At 39.0% G+C, this 23,179-nt stretch overlaps 2 protein-coding genes across 2 annotated transcripts in view; one reads left to right on the forward strand and one right to left on the reverse strand.

Annotated features, from left to right (window-relative positions):
- myom2b (myomesin 2b) overlaps positions 1 to 6,331 on the reverse strand; it is a 37,916-nt gene extending 31,585 nt beyond the window's left edge. The window contains exons 1-4 of the mRNA XM_030045122.1: positions 6,240 to 6,331; positions 2,311 to 2,365; positions 1,962 to 2,116; positions 1,736 to 1,822 (exon numbers count right to left, since the gene is read on the reverse strand). Coding sequence (XP_029900982.1) covers positions 1,736 to 1,822; positions 1,962 to 2,116; positions 2,311 to 2,365; positions 6,240 to 6,322 — 380 coding nt within the window. The 5' untranslated portion in view covers positions 6,323 to 6,331. The remainder of the gene's footprint in view (positions 1 to 1,735; positions 1,823 to 1,961; positions 2,117 to 2,310; positions 2,366 to 6,239) is intronic.
- Positions 6,332 to 11,638: 5,307 nt separating this feature from the next.
- On the forward strand, positions 11,639 to 21,829 carry rnaset2 (ribonuclease T2). Its single transcript, XM_030048372.1, has 10 exons — positions 11,639 to 11,867; positions 13,314 to 13,394; positions 13,607 to 13,661; positions 16,433 to 16,482; positions 16,933 to 16,990; positions 17,593 to 17,657; positions 18,180 to 18,293; positions 18,497 to 18,542; positions 19,411 to 19,491; positions 19,594 to 21,829. The coding sequence occupies exons 2-10, from the start codon at positions 13,321 to 13,323 to the stop codon at positions 19,786 to 19,788; spliced, it is 738 nt and encodes a 245-aa protein (XP_029904232.1). The 5' UTR covers positions 11,639 to 11,867; positions 13,314 to 13,320; the 3' UTR covers positions 19,789 to 21,829.
- The last annotated feature ends 1,350 nt before the right edge of the window (positions 21,830 to 23,179 follow it).

A 23,179-nucleotide genomic window follows, 5' to 3' on the forward strand; every position in this document is an offset into this window, starting at 1 on the left:
GTCCGCATTTCTCTGTCTGGGAGGAGCCTTGGCTTGAATTTACCACCAGCTGCCCATTTTAATACCGGTGGATGGCCTTAGCCTTGGCTGGTGACATTTTTACTGCTTAAATGTTTGCACATGCTTGCTTTATTGTTGAACAGATGTTGATAAAAATATGTTTTTGTCTTTTAAAACCAGCTTATTGTTACAGTCAAAATACACAGCATTAACCCACACCTTTCACTGAGGTCACTGTGTTTTATGCTGACATGTCAAGAGGTCAAACTGTAAAACGAGAATATCACAGCATTCATTTTGTTATTGCGTAATGGGCCATAAGACGTTCCTTGCTGTAACAATTGAATCCACTGATACTTTTAGACAGAAAAAGTAGAATAAAAAGTTAATATGACTGGCAGATTATTGAACACCAAGGCCACTGTTGGTCAGTATCTCTCTGTGGTACAGGCAGTGGATCTGAACTGGGTGTAGGCAGACGAGGGAGAGACTCCTGAAAGAATCCTGGCGTGTCACGTAACACTGAGCTCAGCACTTGAACAGCTGAGCTTCCCCAGACCAAAGCGAGAGCAGGGTATGTTGTAGTGTCTTTTCCGCAATTACATAGCTCATACAACACAAATACCTTCAGTCAGCTGAGCACTGATGCCACAGCAGGACACCAAGTCCAGTGGGCAGATCCTGCAGGGCTTGGCAATGAAGATTTCTTATTGGATGTTGTCTTGGGCCAGTTACCTCGCCAGTTAATGGTCAAAATAGACCAATGACAGCAAGAAAAAAATGCATCTTACTATTTTTCACCAACCAAAACCCTGTTATCTTTGCCTCTTTTTGCACTGACGGTCCTCTCTATTGTCAACCAATCAACCAGACTGGATGCCACCTCAGAGTTACTTAGGTAACCAACAGAGAGTTGTTATGATTGGGCAAGTCAGAATTAAGCGAAAAGGAAAAAAAAAAAAAAAAGCTTGTTGCTATGGTGCTCATTGGCAAGAGTCTCATTGAGTTTAAAATGCTAAATAAATACCAGTAAGTAAGGTGGATCAAGCTGGCTTATTTTTAAAAGCCCCATCAGTTATCACAAACACAGTTGCTAGCATGGCAACAGTTGAATGCAACTAACCTGTATGCTGGCAAAACCAATAACACATTATCAGGTGTGATTAATGTATTGGCAAGATGGATGAACGGAGAAAGTTATGAGCCTCATGAATTTCCTCTGTGGTTGTTTTGTTGATGCTACATTTATAGAAATGCTTCCCTCAGTTAGTTATGAGTAAAATAATGAAATAAATATATCCAAAAATCGGATAAAATACGTGCAAATTCTGTGAAGGGGATGTAGATTGCTATGACAATGCATCTGACAGTGGCCTTCACTGAGGAAAAAGATATCATTATCTCTATCCTGACCTTGTTCTGTTACCAAGTCCCATCTAACTCTGCTAACCTTTCACTGAGCAGCCAACAAGACTCTCTACTGATTATTTTCAAATAAAACAAATATTACATTTTTTTATAAAGATTTTTTTTGGCATATCTGCTTTGTTTGACAGTCAAAGTAGAGAAAAACAGGAAAGGCAGGGGAGTGAGAGAGGATGACATGCAGCAAAGAGCCTGAGGTCGGATTCAAACCCAGGACACTACAATCAGGACTCTTGCAGGGAGAGCTACCGGGGCGGGCACCCCAGATATTTCATTAAATAATGGTCTGCAAGTGTATGCTTAGACCTACTTGGGGATCTCCAGAGAGTGGATACCAATGTTGTCTTCAATCAGGTATTTTCCAGAGGAAACATCCAGGATGACACCATCTTTATACCTAAAAAGGGAAATTGAACAGACCTATCCTCACTATTATTTAATATTATTCATTAGTTACTGCATTTGTGATTTTGACTGAGTAACCCTTTAGACCGAGCATGGCTAACTCCAAATGAGAATGTGTTATTCTTACTCACCATTTCACAACAGGCAATGGGAAGCCCTCGACGGTACAGAAGAGTTTTACTGAAGTATTTTCATACACAGTGTGGGATCTGATTCTGACCAGGAACTTTGGTCCCCTGATCATCGACTCCTCACGAACATACTTCTCCACCATCTTCTTCTTTACCTACACATCAAAAAAGGTAAAAAATAAATAAATAAATAAATAAAATACCAATAAACAAACTAATGTAAATGTAAAGTGAAGACACTGTTCTCACTCACTGATTGAACTGCCACTGCACCATTAGGGATCTTATTCACAGATAACATGCAGTGTGCAGCTCAGCTCATGTGTTAAAAGGGAAATTGGTTTCTTACCACTCCCTGGATGCGAAAGTCTGATTTGTAAGAATAATCCTCCGCCGCCTCAGAGCTGAAGACAGATAGAGAGTCAGTCTGGCTGCAGATTCAGAAAAGCAATGTTTGCCCTGAACACTGACCGGGAGGTAGTGACAATATTTATTGAAACTTGAAGAAAGTAGATGTGATTTGAAACACAGCTGTCCATCCACAGTGGAACAATATGCAACATTTTTTTTCTATTCAAGAGTTTGATGGGGATTTGTATGGAAAAATCACACATGACTACAACAGTTAATTTGCCAGTGTTTACCCTATCATCCAAATAGTCACCTCTGCCCACTACAGCACAGGTTTCAAATTGGATTTAAATGCCATGAAGGAACCTGCCAAATGCTTTAAAAAGTGTATAATATTGGCAGACGATTCAGATTCAGCAGTAATTCATGTGCCTGCCAGGTGCCAGAGCTTCCAAATTGATTTGTCTATGAAACGCTTGTAATTTTCACAGACTTTCGGCTCTTCGTTTCACAGGCTGTGCACAGTCTGGAGACGCTGCCTGACAGCTTCATCGATTGCATGTACATACTTTGGAGGAGAAAACCTGACTTATAATTGCAGCTCCTTAAAACATATTACATCTCTCATTCCCTGTCTTAATAACCAGGAAATTGTCAGATTTCATATTGTTCCTACCTGCTGACAAAGCTGTGAGAAAATGAGATTTGTGGGACAGTTAAAAATGTAAATCTTTAAATAGCTGTAGCACAATGTGATATGATTTGTAAAAACAGGAAAAAAAAAAAACATCATATTCTTTGTGCTCGACTAAACACATTCAGAACTGTCCAGTGGCTGTCTAGTCCAAAGTAAAAAGAGTTTAAACAGATTGCTTTGGCAATTGAAGACAAATGTTTAAAAGTGTCTCCTGAAAAAAGTACATCATAGGACCACCTGCTAAGTGTGCAGCATATGTTCGCTATTTGAACATGTACAGGTTCCATGATATTTGATCAGCACTTCACTCAGCTTTGCACCAAGTCCTCCCTGTCATTGTTCAGAGCACAACAACAAACCTATTTTGGGTTTGAAATAAGAGACATGACCTTTCAGGAAATATGCTCTATATTATCAGGATAACTAGCACTATATTAGTGAAACAAAATCATATTTTATTTTATTTTTGTTAACATTTGTTATACTAGTCAAGCAGTTATCTACAAAAGCAAAGGTAAGATTTGTACGCTGGTTAGCTGTATATTAGAGAGAATGACGAAGCAGCAGTAAAAATGAACGTCTCTCTCTCTCTCTCTCTCTCTCTCTCTCTCTCTCTCTCTCACACACACACACACACACACACACACAAACACACACATTTACAAACACCAACTCTGCAAAGTACAGTTGATGTAATGATGAGAGCTGATTAGTAGTGGAGGAAGTCATAGTGTAATATTAATACACAGCATTAGAGCATTCTGCTCACAAAAAATAATAACTGAATGAAAGAATGGATAACATGGGCAGAGTGCATGGTTTGCCAACACACTGTTTGTTTTGTTTAAAAATCAAACAGTTTTCTCTTACAGAGTGAGAAGGGGTGACAAATCTGAATTAAAAAAAAAAAAAAAATATTCAGTGTTATACACTGCAATATTGAGAATTATTACATGACCGTGCTAAATATTCTAACCTGACTGGTGAGTGAGAGAATCTGTGAACAATGGCTGTCATTATGAATAATTAACCATTTCTGTGGACAGTCATTACAAGTTCCATTTACTACCATTATTCAAGCTAGCTAACAACAACGCCTGGAGCCAGAAAGTTGCTATAACGTGGATATCAAATCAAATTACAGTAAATTAAAGTAAAATGTGAACAGCACATACACAATAAAATGTATTATAGAAATGTGGACTATAACGTGTAGTAGGCCAATGTAGCTAAAATGTTATTAGCCTGTCTACCTATAGATGCAATTAAAATCAATGTGTCCATTTGTTTCAGCTGTGTGTTGAAGGTTAAAAAAAATTAAATCAAAATTATTTTTTGAAATATTTTGTGAGACAGCAAAATAAACTGATCAGGGTTTTATTTTGCAATGATGAAAATAGTACATTTTCCCTTACTTACTGAGTAGTATACAAACTACTACAGCTGAAAAACAAAGTTTACATTCTTTCACCTTTAAAGTAAAATTGAACTTTGGTAGAGAGGTGGGTTCTATAGTTACCTGACATGATGTGAGTCCACATGGTGGTGAAAAAGCCTCATTAGCTGCTAAACACTGCCCTGGGCTGCAAATCCAGAATTAACCCACTATATTTCTATCTTTACATTTTCTTTCGTAGTGCAGCAAAATAACAGTTGGTATTATGCCGAAATAAACTACAACAAGTTGTTGTACCCAATTTTTGAAGAAATTAAATGGCTCTTTTCTCGTTATTTTCCTCGTTGAATAGGAAAGTAGATCCGGCAAGAAGCTTCTGCAGGACACTTCTGCATAGTAACCTTGCAACAAAGGTATAAGGAAGGAAGGGACAACACATCATTGAGAAGTGTTTGAGCCGTGAACGTGAGAGTGTGGACAAATTCAATGCATTGGCCGTTGTTTTGAATGGGTTTGCCACCCCTCTGTTTATACCTGACTTAATAGGTTAGTGCCCCAGCCAGACGTCGGAGTTATGAGTAATTTATCTACAGCTAACTAGTTCATGTTTGATATATTTGATTGTACATTGTAAACCTGTAACAAAGACAACCACTGTGCACAGTGGACAAAAAACACCAGTCTGAATCTGTAAAGTCTGTTTTGTTAGTTGAATCTCTGTCCTGTCACAGTTCAAACAGCAGATGTATAGTGGTTTATAATGGGATTTTCCATGGCCATCCTATTGACTTCAATAATGGCACCAATGTCTAGTACCAGAGCAGATTTGGACCACTGCTGCTAAAACATAGCGTCCCTTCCCTCTTTATATTTTCCTTGTCTTGCCCGAGGAAGAAACTACCTGACAGTACAAAACAATTGTATTTACACGAAAACAATTGGTATCAAGACTTGTTGTTTTGTTTATATAGGCTTAATCCACTTAGTTTGTGTTCAGTTATGAGCTAAAAGTGCTATTTTTGGAGCTGCTGTGCTATGCTGTGAAAGTGAATGTTCAAGTTCAACCCCAAGTTCAAGGTTATTTGAAGCCCAATATCACTTTTTACACTCTCAAAGGGAAGTTTACAACAGCAGGACGTAACAGGGAAGAAACAGCTCCCCAGCTTGGAGAGACAAAAATACAGTTTTGCATTACCAGCCCAGGGGAGCAACTAATGGCGATGTTTAAGGTTCAGATCTACTTTATTATCCCACAATGGGAAATTCATTTGATCCGGTGCTCCAGAACATAAAAACAAACAAACAAACAAAACAAACAAAAAAAAAACAAAAAAAAAAAAACAAGCAAACATGAGATCCACAGTGAGGTATTTCATCACCATCTGGACTCCTATCATCTCCAGCTAACTATAAAACCCAACACTCCAAAGTACCAAAGTTAATTTTTTTCTTTAAGCACTCCTCACACATGCACTTCATTTAAAATACAATTGTACACATAAAGTACTAGTTATATCATAATAAAAATATAATAAAAATAATGTTGGCAGCAATTCGAATGTATTAGTTTGCTCTTGTCGGCCTCGGGCTAAGGTTAGAAGCTAGGTTAGCTGTGCTGTGCTAATCTTGCTTTGGTTATCAAGCTGTTATTGTAAATGCTGTAATTTACAATAATTGGCAGCAATTAGCTTAGTTTGTGGTTTCAGCCATGACAAAGCTTCTACTACTGTTTTCACTGCTGTTTTAAGTATTACTTTTAGTAGGCTACTGGGTACAGTGTTAGCCTAAAGTCTACTTGTTTAGTTAAAAGTCATCTTGACATGGACCACTGTACCTGCAGTACTCTTTAACCACATATGCGCTGTGTTTGTGGTGGTAATCATGGCTGTAATGTCCAGGTTTCATCCACACTGACATGGTGACACTGTAGATACTGACCTGTTAGACCAGCAACACACAGACATCACGGACATGGTGACAATAGGTATGCACGCGCTCACACATACATACACAGACACACACAGACACACACACACACACACACACACACACACACACACACACGACCAAACAAGACTGCTGCTGTAACTGATGTGAAAACAGAGCACAGCTGCTCCAGACTTTCCCCACCAGTGCGGCTGCTGTCAAGAGGATGAGCATTTCCTCTATACTCATTTCACAATGATGGTCCATGAGCACCATCATTTTCCCACTTCAAGTAAAAGGGTTTTCCCCAAGATGCATAGAGCTACTGCTCTGTAAATGGCTTTAATCACAAAAAGCATCTAAATAAGATCAACGCACATGCTATAATCTGTAATTTGCCCTGAAACTGACACAAACCCAATAGGGCTGCTGGCACTGCTACAATAAAATAAAAATGAAAGGGAAACACTGCAACACATATTCACTGACAGTTCAGCTCATTCCAGCTATTCATGTTACACAAGTGTAGTGTCGCAGCCGTCTTGGCTCGCTCTCAGTTGTTTTGCTGCAGTCAGAAGAATCCTCACATGTCAAAAAACTGTACTATTCAGCAACTGGGAAAAAAAAAAAAACATTCCTCACTGAGTAAACCATATTTTGAAGTGCTCATTGTATTCTCGGGGTGTTTTGTGGATGTGAGATGCTTTAAATGTGCATAGCATGTGCAGAAAAATGGGAATATACAATTCAAGGAAAGGAAACACCTCAAAAAATTGAGCTGTGAGGTTTTGAAGCATTATAGCTTGATCACAGCATACTGACCTGCAAACTTACTGACTGTACAGACTCCATTTTGCTATTCATAGTATTCCATTAAATCACTGATGTCATCTTAGCCAGCTAGCTCAGAGAGGGGCCATATATAGCGAGTTTGACTATTGCAGTTTTTGGAGTCATGATAGCTGATCAGTATTTCTCCAAGTACTGCTCATTCTTTGGCCAATTAATTTGTGAAGCTGTGGTAATTAAACTGCCTAGACTGACATAATTAAAAACTGTTGAGTTGTTGAAAAACTGTTTTGCCTCTGTCAGATGATGGATTACATTCACTCTCCAAATGATTTGTCTTGATTGATCACACAACTTTTAGAGCATTGGCTGCTAAAAACATTTCAAAAAGGTTTCTGAGGATTTCAGTTGTATTCAGTGTATAATGCACAACATAAGTGTTAACTTGTGTAATACATCATATTATATTCACACACATTGTGTTATACTCACTAGCTGGTATCTGACAGTATGGATGTCTTACAGGACACCTACCATGGTGTCAGGAATAACTCTGTCTTACATCATGCACACACCATGGCGTAAGAGCATAATTACCTTCCAACACATTAGTCCTCAGAGACCAGAAATAAGGTAAACTGAAACGTGAGCCCTCAACTTCTGCCAACCTCACCCTGAATGTTACTGAGCAGGGCTGCACAGGCACAGATATTCCTGTTCCCTTCTCCAAACTAAAATGTTCGCTTCATGCTCCTGGGCCTCTCGTCATAACTATCAGTTCACCTCTCACTAACATAATACTAATGCCCCAAAACAGTCAGTCAAGCAGCCAGTCACCCAGCTAGCTAACACCCTAACACCCTAACCTCTGAGCACCTGAGCAGCATCAGCTGCAGAAATGTGCAGGAAAACATATTGTATTTAGAGTTAAGTGATTTAGCTGATTATCCAGAGTGATTAAGAATGAGTGTAACAAATATGTTTTTAAAAATGTCAAGGAAACAATTTCTATGAACTATCAAACCTTTATCACAATAAATAATCTGAAAAAAAAACACACACAAACTACATCATTGCAGCTTTCCATTTCACTCTCAATTTTCATCTCTCCTTTCAGTGTTATTGCAATTAAACAGTTAATAAACAATAATATGCCCTGCATTTTTCCAACATAAATAGCACAACCAAATTAAATCCTTCAGATCACATTAATCACGCAAAGCGAACTCCGATTATCATTAAACAAGTGACTTTTCATGAGATATTTGATTTCAAAGACAATTTATTTTGAAATACCTTAAAATAGGTTTGCTTACTCAGTATACAGTCTTGCTGTGTACAGTCCAAAATGTAATGTCAGCATCAGTGCTGTTACTGCTACAGATATTGTTTACACTTTATATTAATAACACAGAAAACCTCAAAACTAAGTATTTATCCCACACTGAAACTGTTCTCTAGTTTCATTCAGTTCGATACCCAAAAGCTGATCAGACAGACAGTCAGTTACATCCACCCTGAACCAATTCAACTCAAAGAGCTGCACCAATGAAATCACTAGTTGTTAGCATTATTTAATAAAATTGTGGCATTGAACTCAACACGACCCCAAATAGACTGGTCTGTGCAGGCAGTCATAAGCTAGTCTCATCGGTCCTATATCCCTGTAGCAGACCTCTGCTACTGTCAGTCCACTCAGTACTGTAACTGCACAAATGTCGGCCAAATGACACCTGAGCCTCCCAATTTGCAACAGTAAACCTCCAAACCCCCCAGCTAAAACCTTTGAAATCTTAACTTGATCACAAACAGCTGCTATTGGAATACACTTGCTGTGTGCTAAACCAATGGCTATGCTGTTATAATGAAATACTGTCAGCAACAACAAATGTTTATTCTGCATATCAAGATTAATAAAATTAACATGTGGTACGACTCTGAACCACACACCAGCAATTTTTGCATTGAAACAGCAGCACAGGAGTGCTACATTCAGTCCAGCAACAGCCCGCCGCTTCCCTCCCCCTCTTGTTGTCCAGTGGGAGTCCATTTTAACCAATTAGTGAGCCATTATGATAATCACACACCGACGTACTGTCTATCTATTCTTCATGATGACACTCACACACAGACGCAGGTTGGCAATCACTGTTATTATCCTCAAAACGGTGATTAACACATTCATTCCAATTGAATTAACATAAATCCACCATTACTGATAAATTGTCTCATCTGTCATTTCAGGTCTTAGGTATTATCTAGTTAGACACAATTCAAATTCCTGGGCAAGTCCCTTGTCTCCTCTTGTCTTCATTCTGCCACCGACCCCATCTGTCACATTTGAGTTTTAAACAAAGAGAGATGAAGAAGATGGAGAGGACATAGAGGAGAGCAACAGAAAAGAGAATAAAGAATGTTATTCTTACCCCTTGAGATATCCTTTGCAGAGCCTTCGGTCGTCAGCCTGAATCCACAGGGAGTCAGCCTAAACCAAGGACTAGGCCAACAAAACCTCCACCCGTCTCCCACTGACCCCCACCTGCCTCTTGCTGAGGCCTTATAAGGAGAGAGAGCTGCCTATATATAACTAGGATCCTTCAAGACTTCATGGGCTGCTAGGACCAGAGGCTTTCATTAAAAGAGATTGGCCATTAGAGTTTCCAAGTGGCAGCCATGTTAGTGCCACAGCTGTTGCTAAGTAACTGGTGATTCGATGGCTGCTGAGGATGTTGAGAATCGCTGCATGGTGATGTTATAGAGGCCATTGCCATGTATTTCCAGCCAACATGTCTTTGTACTAGAGAGGGGGCATTGGTGTGGTGTCTCTTCTTCCCTCAAAAAACAAATTATCTGTAGTCCTGGTTAAGGAGCAGCCCAATTGGTTCGAGCATCACTAGTCACTTCAGTTCATTTGTCTGACTGTCTCCCTGCTGTATCGGCATGGCTGTTGAATTTTAAACAGTATTTTAGAGGGGAGAAGAGTCTGCATATAGAGCCGGGTGCTTCAAGACTCTCCAGGCTATTTTCATTTGCAATCTTTCAATGTCATTATGCTGTTGTGCTGATGTATTGGTACAAAAAGCATGTTCAGCAAATACATTTTAAAAAAACTTCAAGCTGCAAATGAGTCAGTACTGAGGTCTAGGTCATTCCCTCTGCACTCCCAAACTTCTTGAGACGCTGGGCTGCATACTGAACTTTGGCCAGTGCCTATTTATAAAACTAGCTACAGTTACAGCTTGGACTATTCCTGACACGGCAGACAAGCTGTGAAACACATTTCACATCCAAGCAAAGACTAAATCATATGATGGAAAAAACATGGAGGTGCAGATGGAGCAGTGTGTGCGTGTGTGTGTGTGTGATTACTTTATCAGGAAATGACGCAGGTGCACAAAGATGGTGGACTCCTGTTTTTACATCCTTACTGTCCTACAGTTTGGTCAGCAGTTGTAAACACGTGTTTTGTTCATTAAGAAATCACCCTCTCTCATTATCTCATTCTCCCTCTGTGTGTGTGTGTGTGTGTGTGTGTGTGTGTGTGTGTGTGTGTGTGTGTGTGTGTGTGTGTGTGTGTGTGTGTGTGTGTGTTAATAGTGAGTTGTGTAGATACTGCGGTTGCAAAGAGCCCTCTGCTGGTCATTTTGGTAACCCTATAACAGTTACAGGGTTCCCTACAGCTGATATCAGTTCATGATGTTCATTGTTGGGTATGTGCATGAGTGCCAGAAGTGTGGGGTCCAAGAGGCCACCCACCCACACACACACACACACACACACACACAATCCAACACTATCCAGTTGGTTGTCATTGCATCATTGATATAACCTACTCATCGTTTGAGCTCATGATTAGTCAAAAAATAGAAGATAACTCAAACGTCTGTTGTCAAATGTGAAAACAAAGGGGAAGAGAGCCACTTGTTACTTATCCATTTTGCAGCAGCTTGCTAAAATTAAAAGAAGCTTCACCAGTGCATTCTGACCTTGACTTCACATTGATCAGAATCACATCTCCACAGGCATTTACATCAACTGCACATTTCCATTAACTGCAGTTAATTGAGTGCATTCAAATGTTTTTGTGTGACCTAAACCATGCAAAGGTTTGGCACTGAAGCTGTTGATGGATATGCCACTTTCCTTTTCAAGAGTCAGGGTTATGGTGTATTATATTATTTGTAACATATGCATAATAATAGGCGGTGGAGTAATTTCTCATTACATTACAAAACAGAAAATCTGACTTCATCCAATAGACATTTTATCTGCACAAGCAGCGGATTACAGCACAACTTAAGTGTGAAGTAAAGTGCAAATTTAGGGTTGGCCCGTCACTGAACCTGACTTGGCAGGAGGAAGAAAAAAGTCTCGAGTACAAGCTGCGGTCGCAATCGGTGGGACCTTGATGATGAATCGAACCACCCACCCTCGCCTGCTCTGGGTCACGTGACGATGCGTGACCTCTGCGGCACTGTTGATTGGCTGAGCTCACATAAGGGTAGCGATAACAGCTGTGGGATATAAACAACTGGCCGTCCGACCGCCGCAACACCAAGAAGGCGAAGAAGAGCTGCATGTCGCTGTCTTATAACCTACATTAGGCTCAACTGTAGTGAGTCAGCTAAACTTTAACAAACTAAGGTAACCGAATCAAAATAGCCGTCGTTTGGAAACAGTGTGTAACACTTCCCAAGGCTGCACGGTGAACCTCTACGAGTCTTTGTTTGGGTAAACTCAGCTCGAGGTAACGTCTGCATTGCATTAACTACTTTTATTAAACAGCTACAGGTGGGCATAATCGATAACAGAAGAAGCAATACATCTACAAACAGACAGTAGTTTGCGAGGAAAGATGGCTTTGAATGACGGGGCAGTCACAGCCGTGGCATTTATAAACGATAAGCTTCGAGCTAATGTTGTTAAAAGTCACACACACACTGCCCCACTTCCAGGAAAAAATAGCTACTTTTGCCATTATTTCGCACTGGCAGCACTGCATATTGCAAACCGCCTATGTCCTGTTCTGAGAAGTGTTGTCTGGTGAAGTCAGCTGACTTTCCCTACAAAGCGCAGATGAATGCACAGCTTACAGGGCAGCAAGCGCCTAATTGCAACATCGACGTTTTGCAATGCATACTGCAGCAGTGGCAAAGGGGGTTAGTGGTTAAAGGAAGTAAGGTTTCAGCAGTGCCCAGGGTGTTGCTGTCTGCTGGGGGTGCAGTATGTCATTAAACAGGATTAGCATGTTAGCCGGATGACTTCAAAAAGTGTGATAGAAGTTTTAGCAGTTATCACCATCGACTGCATGTATTCACAACCGGAATTTTACATATTAAGAAATCACCAGGATGAAACACAAACTTCTCCACGATTCTCTGGTTAACTTTCTAATCCTGCTTTGTGGGAAGAGTTGAATGCGTTTTTGACATTGCGGCTGACTGTGTTGCCTATATGCACAAGTTTGCACATTATTGTAAATTGCGCAATACAGAACAATGCATGGCTTAATGCGACAGTCGCTGCGGTTAGTTTCAGGAGAGAAGCATGGACATTTCCCAAATGCTTTGTCATGAAACATGACTCCTGTGTGCGTAATGGGATTTTACCTTCCCGTGTGTGTGCATGCGTGCGTGCGTAAGTGAGAGACTAGTGAGATACATTAATGTTGATTGCATAACGAAGTTGTCACATGTCTGTCAGCACTCACTTCCTAGTTTAATCCACTCAAGCCACCACATTGTTCCCTTCTTTCATATCAGAGACACTGTGTGTGTGTGTGTGTGTGTGTGTGTGTGTGTGTGTGTGTGTGTGTGTGTGTGTGTGTGTGTGAGTGAGGGAGAGGGAGAGAGAGAGAGAGAGAGAGAGAGAGAGAGAGGGAGAGAGAGAGAGAGAAAGAGCGCTTCTTGCTTATATTTGGAGTGACATATAGTGTGTTAGATAAAATTGTAATCAGTGTTTCCTTCTTGTTATGAACATTATTATTCATTCGTTATTTTCTGTGATATCATCCATGGACTTAAAATATTAATTGTGCTCTCTGTGTATTATTTTGACCTTTGTATTCATTGCTGACTGCCGAATATTATGTTGGTGGTGCCGAAACTTAAAATCATTACAGTGTTTAATGTCAGATGTTGAATAAGTGCGTTTACTACACTGTAAATACCCCAAATTTATTATCTAATTCTAGGTCAGACATGAGGCTCTCTTCTACTCTCCTGCTCTGCTTCAGCACTGCCCTGGTCTCCTCTGCCTTTGTACTGTCACAGCCGTAAGTAATGCAATAATATATGGATGAATAAATAAGCTGGCAGATGGTCTGGTGACCCCTGCTGCTTTTGCACTGTCACCTACTCACACTCAGCTCACCAGACAAATCATAATTGTTAGCTTGCCCATAGAGCTGGAGGTTAATACTCTGTTACCACTTGTGTTTCTGTCTGTCTCTCTGTCTGTCTGTCTGTCTATCTTGCATGTGTACAGGCATATGTGGACCAAACTCATCCTGACCCAGCAATGGCCCAACACCTTCTGTAGTGTGAGTATCCTTGTGGTCTTTGTATGTGATTGTGCTACATTTACATCTTCTAATGGTGCAATCTTTTATCCTTTTGGACATCTAGATTTTGCCCACGTGGTTTTGAAGTGTCAGGCTTTTTCAGACATCCCCCAGTCTATGATAATTCATCTCCTCTGCTCAAATCATGTTAATCGGTGACTAATAGAGGTCTATGTGTCAGTGGCCTGGAGTTTAAATGTATGTGAGAAAAAGGGTAATCAGTCTTATAGAGGGATGAACAATAATATCGGCACGTCATCAGTATTGGCTGATATTGGCCTGAAAATGAAATGTCGATATCATTCTGAAATGAAAATTTCTGCTGATGTTTGAAATAGGTCTAAACTGCCCTGGCTGTGGCTGTTGTTAGGATTGTCCCAGGGAGAGTATCATTGAAGTCTGTTTTAAGTAGGACGAATCTTACAGTTTTGTTTTACATAACCTAAGTTAAAGTAGTTATTTTGTCCAGTGAATGAGTACAATTTTTACAAAGCGTCATATTTTGAGTCTGCATCTGCTAGTGGGCCATAACAATATGAGTAGACATAATATTTTAACTCCACTCCAGGAGAGATTTGATGTTCTCTGCAGTTAGGTGGGGAAAAAATGTACATATATAGCTGTCGGCATCAGCAATCAGCCAAAAGAGTTGGAAGGTATTGGCACATCGCATGTTGGCAAAAAATCCCATATCGTACATCCCTAGTCCCATAAATGAGTATCTAAACAAAGCCATTAGTCTGGCAGCAGTGTTTCAGCTGGTGGCGTGATACTGCGGTTACGGCTTGGGGCTTTAATATCATGTGAGAAGTCTCAAGACGATCGAAAGTCTCTGGTTGCATAGTCAGCTTTAAAAATTCGTCAGTCACTGTGGTACATTATATAGTGTATTTAATAGTGTGCACTCCTAACCCAACATAACCTTTACCCTAGGCCAGGACAAACAGTTGGCCCGTGCATAGTGCTGTCCCTTTTCACATGAATGCCATTTTTGCCAGGGCAGGGCAAAGTTAAGGGCTGGCCCTGCTCCCAAAGGGGACAGGCTAGTATATTGTATGTCAGAGTAAAAAAAAAAAAAAGACTTTAAAGAGCTGAATCTGTTTTCTTATTGTATGTAGGTTTAAATACAAGGCTGTCATAAACAGCTAACAAATTTGCAGCAGTGTCAATAAGTAGGTAATTTAACCAACAATTATGACCAGTATGCCAGTTAAAATGTTACCCACATATCACTGTCTGAGCATTGTGACCTTAAATATCATGTGATGTCTAATGAGTCATGAGACTAGCTGCATTTCAACAATCTGGATCTTATTACGCAACATCGAACTAACAGTCACTGGAGTATACAGTACTTTTATTTTTCCATTTTCATTTTTATTATGCAGGAAAGATTAAAAGTAATATATTCAATAAGACAAAGACAGATTGTATGTGCTTTTTAGATAATGCCATGGCTATCAATCTAGGCTAAAGTCTACAACATGTACTTATGTAACAGAATATAACATATTAAGTAGATACTGTGTATACCAAGACTGAGCTGGCAAACCACAAACCGCGGACGTTGTCCATATTTGTCTCTTTGCAGTTCCTGTTTCGAGTCAGCAGTCTTTGTAGTTCCTTAGGGGAATCCGATGAGGAACCTGGAAGTTTCTAGCTCTCAGATTATGTAAATACAGCATTTAGAATATTTTTCTTTGAAATCATTGTTCATTTACTTGCGAAAAAACTTCAAAAATATAGAAACAAGAGGCTCACAGGGGCAAACAATTCACAATAAACAACAAGAGAGCTTCCGTAATCTTGGCAAAAAAAACAGTTACCCAATTTCCCCTCAGGGATCAATAAAATTTTTTATTCTGATTCTGGAAAAAAAAAACAATCAGTATCATTACTTAAAATGTGATGTTAGCAGTTAAAATTGTAAATATTAATATTAATATAATTAATATCATTAATATTAAATCTATCTTGCTTTTTTGAAAGAGGCATGCAGGAAACCACATCCTCATAACGTCATCACATCCTCATCACCACAAATATTTTTGTTTCTGTTTTTCAGCTGATTATGATTAAGATTATGGTTATTATTTTCCATCCATTCATATTTTTTTCTTTCATTCTTTTAGATCCTTTTGATTAATGCACCTTACGTATTAAGCTATATTACAGGCTTTTTTTTGTCACAGTAAAATGCCCCCTTGCATTGTGAGAGTCATCACTGTGGGTCTTCTTTGTGGGTGCTCTTTACTGCTAGCACGGTACTGCCTGGTCTGAGCTTTCTAAATTTCTTCATCTGCCCAAATAAGCTCATCTGACTGCAACTGTTTTGTTCTGTTGCAACATTGAATTCAGCAATATTGCAACAAAAGTTTATTCAAAGCAGCCTACCTTGCAGCTAAAAGGCTTCTTTGAATTAGACATCAGAGACTATATATATATATATATATATATATATATATATGTATATATATATATATATAGTTTGTTTGTTTGTTTTTGCCTGAACTTTGATTTTTTGGTACAACTACTGTGAATCCAGAAACAGGACACATTTTGAGCTCTCAACACCCTCTAGTGGTCAGGAATTAGTGCAGCTTTAATGAAGTTGCAGGTTTTCCCCTCTTATTATCTGGTGGAACAATGTCACCCCATTATCACTGAATAATAATAACAATAACAGCAAAGCTTCCAAGTGTTGTATTTGTTCGTCTACATGAAATAATATTTGTGTGTATGAATTGCAGAGGGAACACTGCCATCTCAACATCAGCTACTGGACATTACATGGACTCTGGTAAGTCAGGGTGTGGATGTATTTGTTAACCAAGTAAAGGTGTGTTCTGCACGACCACAAACACTAAACAGCACCTTAGTCGGTATTATGGCTTCTGTACAGTGGTTGTCAGTGAATGTATACTATATGAAAAGGTTTTTGTCTGTTAATTTGTTATACAAAGATGTCTACTGTAAAGCCCAACAGAGAACTTGAAAAATGACTACAGAGACAGAGTTACTTGTGAACTATTGGTCACTTTAGTATGCATACTTGGGACAAAAACACTGGTTTGACGGGTTGTTTAAATCCATCATATTGACTCTCTCTCCCTCTGCTTCTTCACATACAAACACATATGCACATGCACATACACACACACAGACTGTCTTTCTCACGCTCTCTCTGTATGAGTGAATGAGCAATAGAGAGACAACAAGATATCTAACTGTGAATGTGATTGTTTTCTAGGCCAGATAAAGGGATTGACTGCAATTCATCATGGCATTTCAACTCTTCTTTGATAGAGGTATAGCACTGTTCACTCTCTCCCTCTCTCTCTCTCATGATGTCACCATATTGGCAGAGGAGTTTGTTTATGTTGGTGAAGGTCATGCATGAAAATGGAAAAAAAAAAAAAAAAAAAAAAAAAACATTTTCCATTGTCACATCAAATGGTTTGTTTCTGTGTTGAAATCATCAGGGTAAATATTTTCCACTGCCAATACTTTTAAAAATGCTTGTTGGTTATGTGATGGAGCTGTCAATAAAGTTATTCAGTCAGTTCCCCAAAGACGGCTGCCAGTTGTCCCATTAGCAGCTGCCCTGTACAACGCCAATTTTACTCATTCCGTTTCTGCGGTGTAAAACCGATAGGAGAGGAACCAAGTGTGCACATATGCAGGAAAATTAATCAGGTGAAAGACAAAAAAAAAAAAAAAAAAATTCAGGGTACAAAGGAGTGAGGTCTGCACACTGTTAAACTCTCAATAAATGATGCATGTATGTACATATGTATGTATCATTAAAACCAATAGGAGCCATACAGTTAGGTATGTGGCAAATGAACTGGTCCATATTGCTAAAACATTTCAGATACAGTAATGTGTTTGTGGGTGTGTGCTTTTCTAGGACCTGATTCCAGACATGAAAATAAGTTGGCCTGACTTACTCCACCCGTCTACTTCCTCATTCTGGTATTGTATCTTAGTAGCATACTCCATATTTTGACCATATCTATCTAATGTAATCCAGTTGCTACAACATTATTCTCTTGTGTATTCTGGTATGCTGCTATAACAAACATGAGCACTAATATGTGTTGCTGACGGCAGGCACATAATAGTACATCCGCACTATGTATTGTTTTACTTGTTACAGTTTTATTATCTGTTTATGTTTCTAAGTGGCCATACGGACTGCTCTTCTTGAAAATTCTACTGTTATAGCTTACTCCCCTGTACTTTATCATATCATACAGTATATACCTATCTTTTTGTTTAAAAATCTGTGTATTATACTTTACTGTACAATCGTATTTTCAGATTGATTTTTATTACTGGTATTTAGAATAGATTTCTAGGGCTCTAGGATAACAAAATGTCTGTTTGCTTCTCTCCTGTTCGATACCACACACATTATACTGCATGTAGCCGTTTTTCTAGCTTTGTACGTATCAGAGAACTTACTGCTATTTCTTGGCTGATCTGTTTTAACAGGAAGTACGAGTGGTGCAAACATGGTACCTGTGCAGCCAAAGTACCCTCTCTCAACAGCCAGCATAAATACTTCAGCAAGGCTCTGGAGCTTTACCATAAAGTGGATTTGAATAGGTACAAAACACACACATGCATACATGTCTTTACTCAGTCAGTTTACTCATCAGCATGTCTCTTGTGCTTGTTCACTGATTGGCTATTTGCCCTTTGGCTGATTCACAGGTACTAACTCTAATGATTTACTTAATGCAAATCACTCTGGATAAGATCATCAGCTAAATGCCTCGAATGTAAATCTTCTGCCTCTGTTATTGCAGCATGCTGAAGAAATTCAACATCATCCCTTCAGAGAAATACTACTCAGTAGGTCTTTTCTATTTTGCTTTGTCTTTATCCCAATTCAGTCATTTATTAAGCCCCTAAAAATAATATCTCTTCATAAACATTACATAGTTAGATTTTTCCATTAAAAAAACATCCCTCAGTTCATTAAAACCGCTTAAATCTTGCCCTCATTAAAAACGCACAGAACTATGAATATGCAAATAGTTCCGGCTCACCTCCCTGCCTCCTGGCACACCGGCTCATAACCAGAGCTCTGTTCACTGAAGACGGAAGTCCTGTCCCATAACACAAATGAAAATTGTGCTGTATTTCATAATCTAACAACGAAAACATTTTTTTTCCCGCATAACTCTTAGTTACACTAATATTGTTCATATGAAACAGCCGTTTCATGTTTGTCTTGCTGCTTTTTGGAAAACAAATCATGACCAGCAGGCCAGCACTGCGACTGACAGAACTGGTGCTAATGATATGAGTTAGCTGACAGGATTTGCTTTCGGATTTGTGTTGTACCAAATCTCGCAGGCCCAGGGTACGTCTGAATCTCAGATCTTAAGAGGTGTACACGGACAACGCCACCATCAGGAGAGAACTGTGAAAATACCTCTGTAGTGACAAACTTTGCACAGATGCAAGTCAGCATTGTCAAGATCAGACATTTTAAGGGACATAAATGGAAAAAGGGGGCCTTTGATATTATAATCATCAATATTCGTGTCATTGTTTGCGCAAAATATTGTGTCAGTTCAAAACTATTAGTATTGGTAGCAGCCTTCAAAAATGTTATCAGTGCCTTTTATAGTATGCCTACTTTATTTAAAAAAAGAATAATATCTATGTATGCATTTGTGTAATGGTGTGTGTGTGTGTGTGTGTTTGTGTGTAGTTTTCAGATATTGAGACAGCTATAGAGACATTCTATGGGGTGAAAGTTAAAATCCAGTGTGTCCCTCCATCAGCATCAAAGGTATGACCTCCCATCATGAAAAATTCACACAAATAAAAATTACTATTTGTGCATGTATATTTATTTTGTAACTGTTGTGTAAATGTGTGTTGTATTTGACAGGGTGTTGATGTCCAGACTCTGGGTCAGATTGAGATCTGTTTCAGCCCCGAATTCACCCTCCTTGACTGTGACAAACACATTACCATGGAAACCATCGTGAGGGGTGACCAGGCCATTCCCATGGGTGTTCACAAGACATCTGGGTTCAGTGTGTGTGACCATAATATGCCTGTCTACTATCCAGCTGTGCCTTGAGACACACGCAGGCATGCAGCCACACACTACAGCCCCACTTTTGTACAAACACACACATATGCGGAAACAATCAGACCTACTCTCAGTCCTACATCCCAAAACACACACACACCCATACATGTACGGGTATATAGGAACTAACACTAATGCTGTACTAACATTCATGCACATTCCTTTTTCCTAGAATTATTGGATATGCTGGTTCCCATCAGATCAATCATGCTGTCTTCTTGGTACTCTATCCCTCCTGTTGTTGATTACGAACAACACAGCTTTAATGACAGTGATATGTGATATACTTGAACTTTGCTTTTTTATAAACTAGGAAAACCAGGGACACACACACACACACACACACACACACACACACACACACATACACTCCACTACTGCATTGTGTCTTTTCTGATCTCCGCTATTTGATGAATCCCACAGTGCACATCATGTTTCTCAGGGATGTAGCAATTGGTCAGATAGACATTTTAGACATTATGTCAAGTCTGGCGTAACATTGAGCGCAAACCTTGACCCAAGTATATAATTCTGGATCCAGCGCATTCTGTCTATGGAGAAAATCTGTGAGTTTTTTTTTTACATAATCATCCTTGCCACAGTTTGTGATTTAAGAAGGCATTTAAAACTGTGACGCTTTTATCTACACTTTTCTCTAATGTAGGATTTAACTGTGCTCCTGTCTAACCCAAATAATTCTTTTGCAAACAAAAAAGCAGACACTGCCAAGTATGTTAAATATATCACAGCTGGCTGTTCTGTGATTAGTGTCTGTACTACATTTCCGACTTGAGACATGACATGACAAACAGTAGATTTCTCTACAGTCTGTTATTGTTTGTCAAGGATTCCTGTAATGTATGAAAATTAAGAGGCCAACCACTTAGCCATTAGCAATTTGTTCTTAAAATTATACTAATTGTTACAACATTATACAAAATGTTTGAAAGTCTTTCTTTCTTCATATACAAACAAATTTCCACGTCATAAATCATTTTAACAACTCCATTAATTTATCCCATTGATGATCAATTTTTTGATCCGTAAGTCTCACAAATGCTAACAAATGATGACATCACAGGCCATTTTAAAGCTTGTGTACGTAACTTTGTAGAATGGGCAGAAATTTGTGAAAATTTGTACTCAAACAACTTTCTCAAACCTTCCGTCCACCTGAGATTCAGTACCTCCTCCAAGTCGCTCCCACCCTCATATGAGCTCATGCATGTCACTCCGATGTTGATGAAATAGGGAAATAAGAATTCGCACACTGGCTCCCCTCTCTGCCATTTTATAGCTACAGTATTTTGACAACCCTAGCTACAGTTGGCAGGGCTAAGAAGGGAAGTGAGAGTACACAGCAGCAGTGCATGAGGCGTGTGCACAAGATGTGATTGGCACGGGGGAAGAGACGCTTCCTTCAGGTCATTGATTGTTTGAGTCATGCCGGACTGGTTTTTGACAAATGAGATTACAACCCCAGGACTAGCCGGGCAGACTGGATTTTTTTTTTCTCAGTGCCATTTAGCTTGGCTCAGACCCTCAGTGTACAATGATGACTTGTCAAGAGTGTGAAGGAGAAATGTTACACAAGATGGAATCACACTCAGGCACACACACACACACACATTAATTTTATTATTAATACTTATGATAACTTGTTGGTTGGTCTATTGGTGCTGCTTGTTGTTTTTTTGTATGCAAACTCAATTAGTATGAGAGGAATAACTCAACAGTGAAAATCTGATGTAAGTAATAGTTACATCAAATGAATGCTGAAATTTTATTGCACATTTAAAAAAAAAAAAATGATACCCTCTCTGACATATTGACTGCCGGCATTAAAGTTTAAACATTATGGGTTACCTCTGAAGGAATGAGTAATCAAAAGACATTTCCTTCTGAAATTGTTCATTTTGTGATAACACAATCATGTATGTTTTTTTAAATTTGCCTCATGAATTTCAGGTAGCATTTTTTTTCCTAAAAATGGATACCTAGTGTTTTGGAATAAAACCCTTGAAATTTACAGAACTTGTGCTTGTCATTCTTAAATGTTTTTTTTTTTTTTTTTTTTTTTTAAATGTCAAGAAAACCCGACATCTATGCCTGTTTGCCAGCATGCTCTAATATTGACATATGGTGTATTTTCAGCTGCTTGTTAAAGTAAACCGTGTTAGTCATTTTCCTCTGGTGAAATCATTGTAATCATAGATTTAAGTGGTTACTTTTGTGCAGTTTTTGGCTGCCTGATTAGTTCTACCAGCAGGCTTAGCTCCATTCACAAACCAATACAGCTATGTTTTTTTTTTTTTTTTTTTTTTTTAAACCTCAAAAAATATTGTAGCATGGACTCTTCATTTGGTAATCAAAGAGCTGTAATAGAGATGTACTGAAGGTTATATTTTACAGCTGAAAAAAAAAAATTAAATTCTTGACACAGCACATAGTAGTAACACACCTGGTAGTAGCATGTATAAAATCTTTGATGCAGCAGCCCAGGTTCGATCCTGAGCAGAGCTATTTGCTGCATGTGACTCCCTCTCTCTCCTTTGCCTTTTCTGTCTCTTCCTCCACTGTCATGATCAAAAAAATAAATGTCAAAATAATTAGTAATACTACTACTACTAATGATAGATAAATAGATAGATTTATGTATCTGTGAGCAGTTAATATTGGCCAGCAAATATACTGGATATATCTTATATAGCAGTGTATGTTTAGGTGCGGTCTATTTACAGCAGGGAGCTGATGTTCTGGACAGACCAGTGAATATTTTTTTGGAAATTATGTAACTGAAAGTGAATTCAGCCTCGTCTTTACCTTGAGTTGGTGGTGAATATAACTGCAGGGCTGTATGCCCCTGCAGTAAGCAAACTAATGCAGAAATGTCTGTCTGTGTGTCTCGGTACAGTATAACTTCTGTCAGCTAGAGACTGATGTATAAGTGATTTTGTATGTTATCGAGCACTGACAAACCTGCCTATCAGTCTTTCTATCTGTCAGTCTTTTTGGGTGCCTGTTTACTGTATGTCTGCTCCATGTGTATGAATATTAATGCTGTGATCTCATTATAGTACTTTAATCCCACTGGGACAAAGACATAATCCCAAATCTCCTCCCACAGCACAGAGCAGCAGCAGACCTACTACAGGAGAGCTACGATTACATTTGCAATATTGGTAAAGCACACCTCAAATGTGTGCCAGTTAGATTTTAAATGTGGCCAAAATCCTTTGAAACACATGAAAACATGAGGATGTGGTTTCATGATATGCCTAGGTCAGGTTGGAGCCTGCTGTTTCAGTTACTCAGGTTAGAATATTTTATACATTAAAATAAATTATAAAGACCAGGCCGTGCACGGACTGCTGGCCAA

The sequence above is a fragment of the Myripristis murdjan genome, chromosome 3, assembly GCF_902150065.1.
Source record: "Myripristis murdjan chromosome 3, fMyrMur1.1, whole genome shotgun sequence".
Classification (NCBI taxonomy): Eukaryota; Metazoa; Chordata; class Actinopteri; order Holocentriformes; family Holocentridae; genus Myripristis; species Myripristis murdjan.